Source organism: Cetorhinus maximus, chromosome 28, assembly GCF_964194155.1.
Source record: "Cetorhinus maximus chromosome 28, sCetMax3.hap1.1, whole genome shotgun sequence".
In the NCBI taxonomy this organism is placed as follows: domain Eukaryota; kingdom Metazoa; phylum Chordata; class Chondrichthyes; order Lamniformes; family Cetorhinidae; genus Cetorhinus; species Cetorhinus maximus.
The window spans coordinates 18,014,860-18,029,453 of record NC_135906.1 but is presented as its reverse complement, the minus strand read 5'-3'; the positions used below and the strand labels follow the sequence as shown (position 1 = coordinate 18,029,453).

Sequence of the window (14,594 nt, the reverse complement as noted above, 5' to 3'; positions counted from 1 at the left end):
AGGTTAAAAGGATGTTTACCTGGTAGATCTGTAATCGTCCTGACCAGCCTCTGATTTTAGATTGGAATAATAAATTGTGAGTGTTAAAATGCCGTTTTCTGATTTTTTTTTTTAACAGAAAGAGCGGTTTTACGAGATGAAAGGGAAACTTCCGGAACCCTCCTGTAAGGAACTTGCTGACCTGAACAGCCAATGCCACAGCTACGAGGCAAACCAACGGCCATCTTTCCGGACAATTCTACGGGAACTCACAATGCTACAGCAGCAAAGTAAGGCACCTGGCCCTATGACTGCTTCCTTAATGTGGCTGAGTTAGTGGAGTTTGGGGTGGGCCGCTTGGCCAGGGCCAATGTGCACCTGGTCAGTCAGGGGCTCCCCATCCCCATGTCTGTGGGATGTTTGGCGAAGTGAGCACTGACTTGCTGAGTGTTTCCTGTACTTTCTGCTCCTGTTTGAGAGGCTGGGTTTAGCTATTGCACACCTGCTAACTTCCTGCTCTGAGCTCAAACCAACCAGACACAGGAAAATCTATGGCTGAATTAAAGAAATTAATCACATAAATCGCGTGATCAGGCAGAATGGCTTTCCAGATATAATGTTGAAGGTGGAAAGCCTATAGGAAGACTGTGATCTGCTGGAGTGGGATTATTGTCTTTTCTGGGTGAATAGATGGGCGATTGAAAAAATAGTTAATGGATAAAATAGTCATTGCATATTAATAACTCTGCAAAAAAAGGCTTTATTTAGGGGGTGTCACTATGATGTAGATCAGCCTTTGCTGTGGGGATCAGTATGCTACTCTGTACACTGAGCAGGACTTGTGGATCAAAACAGGAATTATCAGAATGAGAATGAATTGGAAAGGATTTGCTCAGAATGGGAAAGGTTACATGCAAATTTTGGTCAAACTACACTGTGTTTTGTTATTTCTGTATATGGAGGAGACAAGAGAATATTGCCACGGTGAATTTTTATATTCTGTTCAACTATGTTAGCAATTGTGTTCTAGCCCATGCTGCTTGCTGCTGATCCAGATTCCCAGTTCTAATGTGTAATGGCTTTCTGACTCTTAGATCCAGATATTTCTTGTGAAAATTCAGTGCCAGCTGTCTCAGATCCCACTGTCTTCCAGAAACGCTACTTGAAGAAAGTCCGAGATCTCGGAGAGGTGAGATTGCTTGCGCCTGGCATCCTCCTATTTGTTGGTAAATACTGTGTGTCATGCTGGATAACTGATGAGGGGACCCTGGCCCTGCTGTTGCGTTTGTCTGTATAAGCTGGCTGCAATAATGTACAAATTCTGACAAAGGAGGTGTATTGACTTTCTGAATGTTATATTCATTCATCACTTGGTCCAGTTATAGAGCAGAGTAGGTCTGGGATCAGTGCTTCTGTCTTTCGGCATAACGTGTGATTCTGTCTAGAACAGAAACTGGCACAAAGTCAATTCTCATTGTCTCTTTCTCATGTGAATTTTGTGCTTATTGAAGAACGTCAATAGCCAGGGGGGATGTGGATTACTCTCCAATTCGAGTACCCAGTGTCAGCTTCAAGTACCCCAAAGTCAGGTAGAGTGAATTCTGATGTGGAGTTAAGCTCCTTTGACTCTTCCCCCACCAGTGTGCCCCAGCTTGAGCAGCGCTGCCCCTACTGTACCATTCAACATTTGTTCTATTTCTTACACCAGCCACCCCATTGCCTGTTTGAGGGACATAATTAATCTTGAGCGCTGTGAGGGAGTATTATGTTCTTTGGGACTCGTATCTACTGCAATTGGGTTGAGAATGCAGGGAAATGATTTCACAAAGGACCTGTATAATCAGGAGACCAGGAGATTTTACCCCCATATCTAGGCTGATACTAATGCAGATGCGAATGACCAGTGTCTAATTTGTTCAAAAGCTGTGAAGAAAGGTTCTTGTATCAAAGCACAATGATGATGACCTGTGCTTAGTCGACTAATGTGTTGACCATGTATAGGCTGCATGGTCTTTTGCTGTTTGAATTTGTGCGTAACTCCGTATGTTTCAGGCCAGTCAGTGGGTCAGCATACTCTTAAACAAGACTTCAAAGAAAAATATCTAACACCATCTATTGGCCATCCTCACATGAGGTGTTTCAGCCCTTAGATAAGTGAATCCCTGTAAAAGATCCTTGTGATCTGAGCCAGTCATATTGGCGATAGTTGACTGGGCAAGGAAGGTCCGAAGGATCTGGCTGAGTGGCCATCACATCTGAACTGATCTGTCACAGCCCAAACACATGGACAGTCAATAGGTCTGGTTAGGCAGCAGTAACCAACAGCAAGATCACCCGAGGTGACCTGGTAGTGAGAAATTTAGAACTGAGGCTGCTCAGGAGAGCAGTGATGTCTCAGCCAGCAATGCTGCTCTGCTCCTTCCTACTATTGAGTTCTAGTTGGCTGGGAGCTGGTGATTACCCACTGTTTCAGCAGGAGGAACCTGATCCTGAGCTTTATAGAAATGGCTAACTTCATTGGAGCTACTTTATGGGACCTGCCGTTGGGCTCAGCCTTTGGGCTATAAGAGGAACAGGTTTCCATTCCTGGTCACTCCAATGAAACCTGCTCCATTTTCTGCGTGGCCACACATCTGTCTGTGTGTGGGGATGTTGGATGTGGCCAGGATTATGGTTGTGACACCCACCCTGGACAAATACCTTGCCAAAGTATCTGGCCTGATGAAGAAAGAATGGGTTGTTGAGAAGATATCAGATGACAAATGTCTGGGGGGCAATGGGGAAGAGATTGGACAGAGAAAGCAATATTTTAAACTTAAATAACTTGCTTTGTTTTAGGGTCATTTTGGCAAGGTGGGTCTGTACATTTATGACCCATTTAATGATGGCACAGGGGAAGTTGTGGCAGTGAAATCATTGAAGTCAGAATGTAGCGAAGAACTCCATACAAGCTGGACACGGGAGATCGAGATTCTGAAAACACTGTATCATGACAACATCGTCAAGTACAAAGGCAGCAGCAGTGAGCAAGGTAACAATGGGAGCCCGGAGTGCCAGCAGGTATTCCCACTCGGCGTTAAACTCACCACCGGCTTAATGAGTGATCTGACTGCCCATGATGCAGAGAAAAGCCTACAGAGTAGATAAGGGCTACATTCCTAATGTTGTGACCTATGCTAGCTGGAAACCTTAAACAGTCTGCCCCTAAAGGAAGAACAAACAGACTTGCTTTTACAGGGTATCTTTAACATTCCAAAGTACCTCACAGTCGTTTGAATTATAATTACTTGTTATGCTGGGAAACACAGTTAATTTGAACATAGCAAGATCCCACACATGATGAATAAACAGTTAATTTGTTTTGGTGATGTCAATTGAAGGAGGAATGTTGACAGGATCCTGGGAGAAAGGGAGTGGAAGAATTAAAAAGGAAAGGCAAGGCCGAGATAAATATAACTCAGTGACAGAAATAAACAGGAATTAAAGCAGAGATGAAGTCATTTAAAAGCATCCCATATAAAATGAATAGAGTGTACCAGTGGAAGGCAGTAACTGAGAACAGTGTGACCAAATGGTGGCAGAACTGTGTTGTACGTGGGACATTTAGAAAACTGAGTATGACAGAGGGTAAGGAAACCCAAAAACTTTCTGTTGACCAAAAAGCTCAAGAAGAAGGTTATGGCTTTAAATGGAACTGAAAAGAAGATGGCTTATTATGTGTTTCTGCCTCTTCTGTCTTAAGGGTATGAAGCTGCAGGATCAATCCAGGTGTTTTCTTACAGGTGTTGAAAGGGGCAACTGAGATCTCAAAAAAAGAGACCCTGCAAAGGTAGAACTCCACAGGAGACAGTCAGAGACTAGATTAAGAGCAAAAGAGCTGCAAATAGGCCTGAGGGAGGGGAAGAATAGTCAGTAGTCAGTATTGACAAAGGAAGAAGTGAGCTGCTTAACCTTCCTGAGTAGAGTACACTCCATTTACCTGACCCTTGCAATGCTTTGCTACATCAAAGTCCCCATGTTGATGCAAGTTGTTGTTATTAACCGAGACAAATCCAATCTTTAGGCTAAATGTTTATCTTTGCTATGTTCTCAGGAGGTCAGATCGTACAGCTGATCATGGAGTACCTGCCTCTGGGCAGTCTGAGGGATTACCTCCCAAAACACAGTGTAGGACTTGGGCAGCTTCTGTTTTTTGCCAAGCAGATTTGTCAGGTAAAAATGCATACAGATTTTTTTTTTGCTTTTTGAGTAGGTTAGTTAAATATCCTAAATTGTTCCATACTTAGTGCTGTCTTGGTGCTTGTGTGTTGCATTATGTTGATATACTGTTTTGTCTAGCCTGCTGTGTCATTAATGTAGACTCCAGGAAATGGTACCAGGGAATTGCTTGCCGGAGAGGATTGAGGAAAAACTCCACAATATTTAACTGAAACCTACACTGTTCACTGAAATCTCCATTGTTCATTCCCAACCTGTTAGCCCCAATAGGTGACATTACTATCATTCCAACAGCAGCTTAGGAATGCGAGTGTGATGCCAAGTATGTTAGAATAGAGGCCTCACAATCAGGCCTCACTTTCTAAAGCTAGTGGACAGGTCTTTGACCCTTATTCTTTGTGTCTTTCATTCAGGGCATGTCCTACCTACAGTCCCAGCGTTACGTGCACCGTGACCTGGCTGCAAGAAATGTACTAGTGGAAAATGAGAATGTGGTGAAGATCGGAGACTTTGGGCTTGCCAAGGCGATCCCGGAACACCAGGACTATTACCGAGTGAAGGATGATGGAGACAGCCCCGTGTTCTGGTGAGCTCCTGCATAGCAGCCATGGGGCAGTTCTAACGGGGTGCAAACGCGAGTGAATGCTCCCAGGGCAAATGCCCAGCTCTCTCTCCATTCTTCATGGTGAGATTTGGCAAGTGACACAGGGGAATGTGAATGACAGCTAAGCTCAATCCTGATGTATGTGTCTGTTCACCAAACCCATTGTGAGAAAGTAAAAGAGAGCTGTGTGTTTTGATGGCCTATGTTAATGGCTGAGTGTAGCTGTAACTCAGGGACCCCTATTTATGCTCTTGTGTCTTGCTCCAGGTATGCTGTTGACTGTCTCAAGGAAGGAAAATTCAATTTTGCCTCTGATGTTTGGTCATTTGGAGTCACGTTATACGAGCTGCTAACATTCTGTGAAGCCCGCCAGAGTCCACCAGCGGTAAGTCTTCTGCCCCCCGCACTTCCTCCACCAATTCTGTACAAGTTCAAACACTTCAAATCATCTTTGTTTAAAGAAATCCCACCTGAGTTCTTTTACTCTCCCACTGCCCCTTGCCTGTTCCCTATACGAGTGATGTGATCAGGTGCCATTTGTCCTGTGGGATTGGGGTTTTCTGAATGATGGAGACAAGCGATTGTTATCCCATCGGTGGGCTGGATTCAGAACCAGCACCCAGTTGGGGAAAAGGCCCGTGTCAAACCCACTGCGCCACTGGCTGGCCCATTGCCTGTGATAACTGTGAAGGATGCAGGACCAGCCAGAACCATTCTCTGCAGAAAGGTGTCCATGACCCTGCTTGAGTTTTCCCCATGACTGTAACAGAGAGCGACACCCAGGTGCCACTGTGTATTGTACAGCTGTATTGTTGCCCCTGTCTCCCTCTGTGCTCTCTGCCACCCCATTTCATGTAGTGTAGCTGGCATATTTGCTGTGGCTGTTTCCTGCTCAGGATTCAGTTTGAAAGGGCCCATTTAATTTTGAGTGTTTGAGGTGAAGTCTCTGACTTATTTAGGTATTTTCAACCATTCTTCTTAGAAATTTATTGAGATGATTGGAGTGACGCATGGACAGATGACCGTGGTACGACTGATTGATCTGCTGGAAAGGGGACAGCGCTTGCCTTGCCCGAAATCCTGTCCCTTAGAGGTAAGAACAGAGATTTCAGGCCAACAACTACTTTTAAAATGAATCTCCAGTTATTGGAACAGTGTTTCCATTCCTGATAAGTTGGCTCTCCCCATGCCTCAGATGGTAAATATTCAGGGTCACTCTGCTTCCTGTTTATTTTCTTCCTGAGCCAACATGAGCTGATGGCTGCTTTCTTAGGTTACAGGCAGGCTCAGCAGAGACAAAAGCAAAATTACTGCGGGTGCTGGAAACCTGAAACAAAAACAGAAAATGCTGGAAAAACTTAGCCGGTCTAACAGCATCTGTGGAGAGAAAATAAAAGTTAACGTTTCGAATCGGTATGACTCCTTCAATCATTAACTCTGTTTTTTTTCCTCTCCAAAGTTGCTGTTAGACCTGCTGAGTTTTTCCAGCTGGTTCTGTTTTTGTTTCAGGAGTTTACTGTTTAAGGTACTGGACTGGAATCTGTCACCCCTGCCCAACCTGGAACTGAAATCCCTTGACTATCACCCTCGTGAATGGCTTCTGCAAGCATGATCAGGCCTCGAAATCCTTCCTAACATTTCAGCCCAGTGAATCCCTGACACTTGGGTTGGAATTTACTCGTACTGGCTTGTCAGCATTTTGAGAGTTTTGTCGAATTTACTGCTGGTTCCTGGTAGTTTGGACCCAAACTACAAAAATGCCCATAATTGGCACTGAATTAGGAGCAGGATTAGGCCATTTGGCCTGTAAGCCAGCTCCACCATTCTAGCGTAATCATGGCTGATAATCTAGCTCTCTGCCATTTTTCCCACTATCCCTATATCCCAGATTGTCGTTAGTGTGCAGAAATCTGAGCTGGCAGATCTCAGTCAGAGTGACACTAGCAGCTCTACAGCCGGCATTAATGTAGCTATGAATTGGTTGTATTGCCAGGGTTGCTGATCCTGATTGATGTTCAGTGACTCGTACTGCAGAGTGACTGATGGGTCCGAGAAGAATCAGGGTGGCCTTACTGATGGCAACTCTGTGCCAAGGTCAACTGGCAGCTAGGGAGGCCGTGCAATAATAGGTTCTATCTTCATGAGAGGAAAGGGAAGAAGAGATAACTGGCAGTAAAGGAGTGTTCTTTGATAGGTCCCACTCAAGCATTAGCTTTGGGGAAGAAATGGCTTGACATTTTTTTACCTGTTTAATGATGTGTAAAGCTCACTCTCCTTTCCTCTCTCCCTCTTTCCCCAGGTCTACCATCTGATGAACAAGTGTTGGGAATCTGATCCAACTCAACGCCCCACTTTTCAGGAGCTGATTCCATTCTTTCAGAGGATTTATGAAAGATATAAAAAGATTGAAACTTCAAACATTCTGCAGAAGTTATAAAACGCCAATTTCCCCTGACTAATCTAATTCTATCTTTATTTTTTCCCTTTTTTTTTTGGGTGACATTCTCAAAATGCTGCAGAATTAATCGGCAGTAACTGAATGATCTGCAGTTTTCAATTTGACCACCTTTCTGTGGTCACATCTAGTGTCGCCTCGCCAAGCCCTGCCCCCTCTCCATCTCTCTTTCTCCTTGTGTTTCTTTCCTTGCACTTTTAATATGCATTTAGTGATATGACGTCTTGAAGCACTTCACAGCTGATTTAAGTACTTTGTAAAGAGTCATCACTGTGTAGACAGAGGTTTTTTTTTCTACACAGCAAGCTCCCACAAACAGCAATGAGATAAATGAGCCGATACTCTGGATTTCTTGGATAGGGGATGGATGTTGTCCAGGATGCGAGCAGAGCTTCCCTGAGAGTCTTCAAACTGTCTAAACAGGCAAAGCCTTGGTTCAATGTCTCATCCTTAAGACAATATCTCTGGTATCCTGTCTGCATCATTAATGTGCAATCAAAATCTTGAAGAATGGAAACCAAAAGACATGACTGAGAAAAAGATATTTGGTGAAGATTCACTAATTAACTCCTTCCTCACATATAGTCTTGTGAGTTTGAGTTTGTTCTGAAATAGGGATAATCAAAAATATATAAATAGGGATAATCAAAAATATATAAAAATGTAGAGACTCATCCTCCGCTTTGCATTTCATAACTGCCGTAATATACTCCATGCAGAATGGCAATGGCTTTTCAGATCGTTTAGTCAGAATAAATTACAACTTTTCCCCCTGTGAAAGATACCTCTTTGCACCTGTGAGACTCTGACCTCTTGATGAAGCTTAAATCAGATATAAATTTACCTCTAATCTACTCGCTACAATGATGGCTCTGATTACAGCAATGTTTTTTTCATAATGACTTTGAAAATCCAGTGATATCCTGTCCAGGAACAGTCTGACTGTTTTACTGTTGTATTGTTTTAGCATTGCAGATTTTTGGGTCTTGTTACTAAGTGCCAGTAGACCTGTGCGTTTTGCACATTTATGGTTTATTAAACAGCTTTTTTTATTCATTCATGGGATGTGGGCTTCACTGGCAAGTTTCAGTATTAGTCCCCCTGCAGCTTAAAATAGAGCAAATGACAGCTTAGCTCAGCACTTCAGTCCAAGGTGAGACACTCTGAGCTGTACTTCCGACTGAAGCTAGGGAGATGGGTAAACTTTGTTAGTGTCTCAAACCATAACTGCCAGTGTTATCAGCGGCACTGTACCATCTGTATGTTATCTTCTGTGTATTTTATGATGCCTAGTGATGAGTGGAGGCTGGGGAGAAGTTGCTGATCCCAAATACTCTGCTTTCACCTTGCAGGTTTGAGCAGGCAGTAGTGGACCAGTCTCCTTGTAAGTTTCTGACTGCCATTTGTACAATTGACAGAGGTGTTCATGCACGCACTGTCCCACAGCATCCTTTCTGTTGGTATTCAGACATTTTATCTCTGGTGATAGTGAAATTTGAGGATGCAGATGACTGTCTTCACAAAATGTTTTTGGTGCCACTATTAAAGTGATGGTTATACATGTGGAATTGCGGAGTTAACATGATGTAACTAATGTTTAAAACTTAAAACACCAGGATCCACTCGAGGGGAACTGCTTGGAAGGAGTTAATGAGCTCAGTAATAGCACTGAGCTGCATTAATATAATTGATACACATTTAAAATGATCTTCAGGTCCGATTATATATTTCTGCTTATCTTTCAATGTCCTTGCTCCATCAGACTCACTAATTCTTACCAAAGCAGTTTTCCCATTGAGCAGTTTTCAATTTTTTTAAACTGGCTCCTGACCGAGGATCTGTTCGTTTGTTCGTTCCTCTGGGTGTTGGGACTGCTCAGGCTTTGGATGTGATGTCAGGTCTTCAGACAGTGCCGGATTTCAATGACATTGTCATGGTGACTGACTTTGCCAACCTCCAGGAGTAAGCTCATCACTTTCAAGCACCCTGAGCCACTCGGAATGATTACACAAAGCCAGACACTTTCCTGGACACTGTCTCAGCTGGTTTGATTTGGCGTCGTGGGAAAAGACAAATGAGGAGAAGGGACAAGTACATAACTAGAGTGTGGCCCTCACGGCTAATCATTTTACAAGAACCCAACTCCAAACTTTGAGTGTTGATCCAGCTGCTGATGTTTACCTGTTTCACCTTGTCCAAGATGCCTTCTGTGCTGAGATGTGAAAAAAGCAAATGCTGTGTGACTGCACTTTGGATTAGAGTTAATAGAGCAAACCCTGAGCCCACATTATTAACCTTCCACCTTTAAGGAGCACAGTGTAGGAGAGTCCTCAACACTCATCAACCATCCATGATCATGGTGAGTTTGCTGAGTTGTTGCTGAAATGAGTGGGAGTGAGAAACTGACTTTATCTCTCCAGCCCTGCAAACAGGAAAACTGTTCAAACTGAGACACACGCACAGGTCTGCACCAAATTATTTGCATCACCATGTCGCTGAACGGAAACTCAATTCAGGAAAGAAAACCTGAACTGAAGAGGACATTGATGGTTTGAACTGCACTAAAGTTATATATAAAACACCAAAAAAAACTCAAATTTTATGGGAGTTTTAAAAAATTATCTTCGCAGTTATATATACTGATTGTGATTGTCAATGATGGGGATAAAGTATACCATGTTATCTCATTTGCACAATGGCCAATTTACTGTTGATATAGTATTATCGTAAGTTCACAGTGATAGGCAGACTTACTCTAAATTGGTGTGTCTCTCTCTATAGACTCGCGTACGTATTTGCACTTTCTAGACAGGATCAGGCAAGATTGAACTCTGTGCCTGTCCCACTTTCTGTCTGTCAAGAAAGCATTTTTCTTCAGGTCGGCAACAATGACTTCATTGTCCAGGAATGTGTTTGAAAATATTATGAGTGTGTTTCTGTCAGTCAGTATGTTAGGTGGCGTCTGAAGTCCTCTATTAACCTCATCCTTTATCTGTTTCACTCGTGGAGTTGCATCTCCCTTTCCCTGCACCACCTATTTATTCATAATTGAATTGCATTGATATTCATTTAATTTGATGGATTGCATTAAATGAGTAGTGCCATTTATGCTTTTGAATGAGAAGATTCATACCTTAGCAGCAAAACTCGCTTTTTTTTAAGCCTGATTGTACCCCACTAGTCCCACCCCCTCTGGTGTTACATTGGATGGATCAGCAGCTGTGGGGACAAACCTAGTTCCAACATTGGAGATCTCACGCCTGTCCTTTTTATGTGTCTGTCCATGGGCGTTTGTGCTTGTGCCAGCTTCACTTCTGCATCGTGATTTGTCGGCTCAGCAGATGGGGAAAGAATTTTTTTTTAGTGACGTGAGCATCTCCTCTCCACACTCTTGCCTGTTCTTTCCATAACGTGTAAAACTAACATCAGGCCACCTCCCCCTGCCCCCACCCCAGCCAAATCTTTGGGCTATGCCTTGCACTTTTGGAAAGCAGTTGTCTTTCATTAATTTTTTAATACTTAAATGCTCATTTTTAATTGCACAAGTAGGGAATGGATTCCACATATGCCAAACATCTAACCAGTTGGATGTTAAAGATGGACTGTGGAGTGGGTTATTTTCTTGTAACATTGGACCTGACACAAGTGTTCATTGTAGGTTAAATTGTTTCCAATAATTAAGGGAAATTGGGACTTAAATCCATTTTGTTTGGACTATATGTAAATATTTCTTTGCCACGCTTTTGAAATAAGCATAAATTCACTTTTTCCTGCAATTTTATATTTTATTTTGATAATTTGAGTGTGTAATATCCCAGCATCTGTAATCCTTTCCTGAAGTAATAAACTGCTTCATTCTATTGTCTGTTCTGCAGCTGTTTGTGTCCAATCCAATGAGAAAGGAGGCACTGTTGGACCTGGCTCTTGGGAATGAGGTGGGCCATGTAGACCAAGTGACAGTAGGAGAACATTTAGGTGACAGTGATCATTGAATCATAAGGTTTAGGATGACTACGGAAAAGGACAAAGTTCCGTCTGAAGTAAGAATAATTAACTGGCGGAAAACCAGCTTCAGTGGGGTAAGAATGGGGATCTGGGCCAAATAAATTGGAGCCAAAGGTTGGCAGGAAAAACAATAGCTGAACAATGGGCTACCTTCAAAGAAGGGATAGTTTGGCACAGTTAAGGTATATGTTCTCAAAAGGGATAGTTGGGCAAACAAATCCAGAGCTCCCTAGATGATAAAGGAGATAGAAATTAAGATAAAGAAGAAACAGTGTACTTATGACAGGTGTCAAGTAGAAAATACAACTGAGAACCCGGCTGAATACAGTGGGGAAGCGAAAAAGTAAATAAGAGAAGCAAAGAGAGAGTATGAAAAGAGACTGGCAGCTAACATAAGAAGTTCCAAAGTCGTCTTTAGGCAGATAAATAGTAAAAGGGTAGGGCTGGTTAGGGACCAAAAAGGGGATTTACACTTGGAGGCAGAGGATGTAGCTGAGGTATTAAATGAATACTTTGCATCTGTCTTTACCAAGGAAGAAGATGCTATCCAGGCCAGGGTGAAAGAGGAGGAAATTCAGTCACTGGAAGAGTTTAAAATTGATAGCAAGATAGGCTGTCTACTTAAAAGTTGACAAGGCACTGGGACCGATTAGATGCGTCCAAGGATACTGAGGGAAGTGAAAGTGGAAATTGCAGAGGCGCTGGCCATAATTTTTCAGTCGTCTTTAGACTTGGGTGGTGCCAGAGGACTGAAGAATTGCAAACAATACACCCTTGTTCAAAAAAGGGGGTAAGGATAAGCCCAGCAAGTACAGACCAGTCAGTTTAAGTTGAGTGGTGGGGTTACCTCTAGTAACAAAATTCAGGACAGAATTAATCACCATGGACTAATGCAGGTTAATTAAGGAGAGTCAGCACAGATTTCTTAAGGGAAAATCATATTTAACTAACATGCTTGAGTATTTTGAAGAGGTAACAGAGAGGGCTGACAAAGGCAATGTGTTGATGTGGTGTAGATGGACTTCCAAAAAAGCATTTGCTAGAGTGCCGCACAACAGACTTGTGAGAAAAGTTATGGTTCATGGAATAAAAGGGACAGTCGCAAAATGGAATTGGCCGAGTGGCAGGAAACAGTAATGGCTAATGGATGTTTTTTGGCCTGGAGGAAGATTTGTCATGGAGTTCCCCAGGGATCCATATTGGGAACCTTGCTTTTCTTGATGTATATTAATGATCTAAACCTTGGTGTACAGGGAACAATTTTAAAATTTGCAGATGATACAAAACTTGGAAGCATTATAAATTGTGAGGAGGACAGTGCAGAACTCCAAAAGGACATAGATGAATTGGTGGAATGGGCGGACAAGTGGCCAATGACATTCAATTTGCAGAAATGTGAAGTGATTCATTTTAGTAGGAAGAACATGCAGAGACAATATAAAATAAAGGGTACAACTTTAAAGCGGGTGCAGGAGCAGAAGGGCCTGGGTGTATATGTGTCGTTAAAAGTAGGACAGGTTGAGAAAGCAGTTAATGAAACATAATGTATCCTAGGCTTTATTGATAGGAGCATAGAGTACAAGGGCCAAGGAGGTTATCTTGAACTTATATAGACCTCAGCTGGAGTATTGCATCCAGTTCTGGGCACCGTATTTCAGGAAGGAGTGAAGGCATTCGAGTGTGTGCAGAAAAGATTCACAAGAATGGTTCCAGGGATGAGGAACTTCCATTATGAAGACAGATTGGAGAACTTGGGACTGTTTCCCTTGGAGAAAAGAAGGCTGAGAGGAGATTTGATGGAGGTATTCAAAATCATGAGGGGTCTGGACAGAGTAGATAGGGAGAATCTGTTCCGAAAGGATCGAGAACGAGAGGGCACAGATTTAGAGTAATTAGTTAAAAAAACCATAAGCGATTTGAGAAAAAAAATTCTCACAAGTGGTTAGTGTCTGGAATACACTGCCTGTGTGTGGGGTGGAGGCAGGTTCAATTGAGGTTTTCAAGAGGGGATTAGATGATTATTTGAAAAGAAACAATCTGCAGGGTTACGGGGGAATGGCACTAGGTGAGTTGCTCATTTGATGAGCTGGTGGTGCAGACACGTTGGGCCAAATGGCCTCCTGTGCTGTAACAATTCTGAGAATCTGCTTTCCTTTGTTTATTGTCTCCTGACCTGAGGCTGATGGAGGATAAGTGTAACAAAGATTTTTTTTTACCCCCCAGGGCTCAGTTCATAACTGTGGAACTGAGTTTCATCTCCAGTCTGCATGAGATTAACTAACCCACAGGCAGGTTGCCAGTATAATTGGCCTCAATATATAGAGATTAAGGAGGTAGATCACTCTGGATTCTCTCTCAAGTCGCTAGTGAATGACCCCAGGTGGAAAATGCATTTAAAGAAAAACATTCTGGGGATGCAGGCTTTGCTGGCAAGGGCGGCATTTATTACCCAGTCCTAGTTGCCCTTGAGAAAGTGGCAGGGAGGCCTTTGCCTTGAACCCTTCCATTTCTCAGTGAAGATGTTCATGGTGAGGTCTGTGCCAGACACTTTGCTAAACACTCATAGACTCAGAGATGTTTACAGCACAAGGAAGCCATTCAGCCCATCGTGTCCATGCTGATCAACAAAGATCTGACTACACTAATTCCATTTTCCAGCGCTTGGCCCATAGCCTTGGAGGCTATGACAATGCAAGTGAGTATCTAAATACTTCTTAAATGTTATGAGAGTTTCTGACTCAACCATCCTTTCAGATAGTGAGGTTCAGACTCCCACCACCCTCTGGGTGAAAAAATTTCTCCTCAGCTCCCCTCTTACCTTAACTCTGCCCCCTGGTTACTGACCCCTCTACTAATGGAAAAAGTACTTTCCTATCCACCCTATCTATGTCCCTCATAATCTTATGCACCTCTATCAGGTCCCCTCTCAACCTCCGTTGTTCCAAGGAAAACAACCCCAGCCTTTGCAAACTTTCCTCATAGCTCAGACCCTCCAGCCCAGACAGCATCCTGATAAACCTCCTCTGCACCCCCTCCAGTGCAATCTCATCCTTCCTATAATGTGGTGACCAGAACTGCACGCAGTACTCCAGTTGTGGCCTAACCTGCATTTTATACAGTTCCAGCATAACCTCCCTGCTCTTGTATTCTACGCCTCAGCTAATAAAGGCGAGTATCCCAAATGCCGTCTTAACCATTTTATCTACCTGCCCTTCAGGGGTCTGTGGATATGCACACCAATGTCCCTCTGATCTTCAGTACTTTCCAGGGTCCTACCATTCATAGTGTAATCCCATACCTTGTTAGCCCTCCATCCAAATAATTTATATAAAT

At 43.0% G+C, this 14,594-nt stretch overlaps 1 protein-coding gene across 3 annotated transcripts in view; it reads left to right on the top strand.

Moving 5' to 3' along the window:
* Positions 1-11,116, top strand: part of tyk2 (tyrosine kinase 2) — an 86,836-nt gene extending 75,720 nt beyond the window's left edge. For 2 of the 3 annotated variants that reach the window (XM_078531306.1, XM_078531305.1), the window contains 8 exons: positions 119-269; positions 1,074-1,168; positions 2,818-3,010; positions 4,073-4,191; positions 4,611-4,783; positions 5,069-5,186; positions 5,784-5,894; positions 7,101-11,116. In XM_078531306.1, coding sequence (XP_078387432.1) covers positions 119-269; positions 1,074-1,168; positions 2,818-3,010; positions 4,073-4,191; positions 4,611-4,783; positions 5,069-5,186; positions 5,784-5,894; positions 7,101-7,238 — 1,098 coding nt within the window. In that variant the 3' untranslated portion in view covers positions 7,239-11,116. Of the gene's footprint in view, positions 1-118; positions 270-1,073; positions 1,169-2,817; positions 3,011-4,072; positions 4,192-4,610; positions 4,788-5,068; positions 5,187-5,783; positions 5,895-7,100 lie in introns of those variants that run through there. The other variant, XM_078531307.1, reaches the window with a different exon arrangement.
* The last annotated feature ends 3,478 nt before the right edge of the window (positions 11,117-14,594 follow it).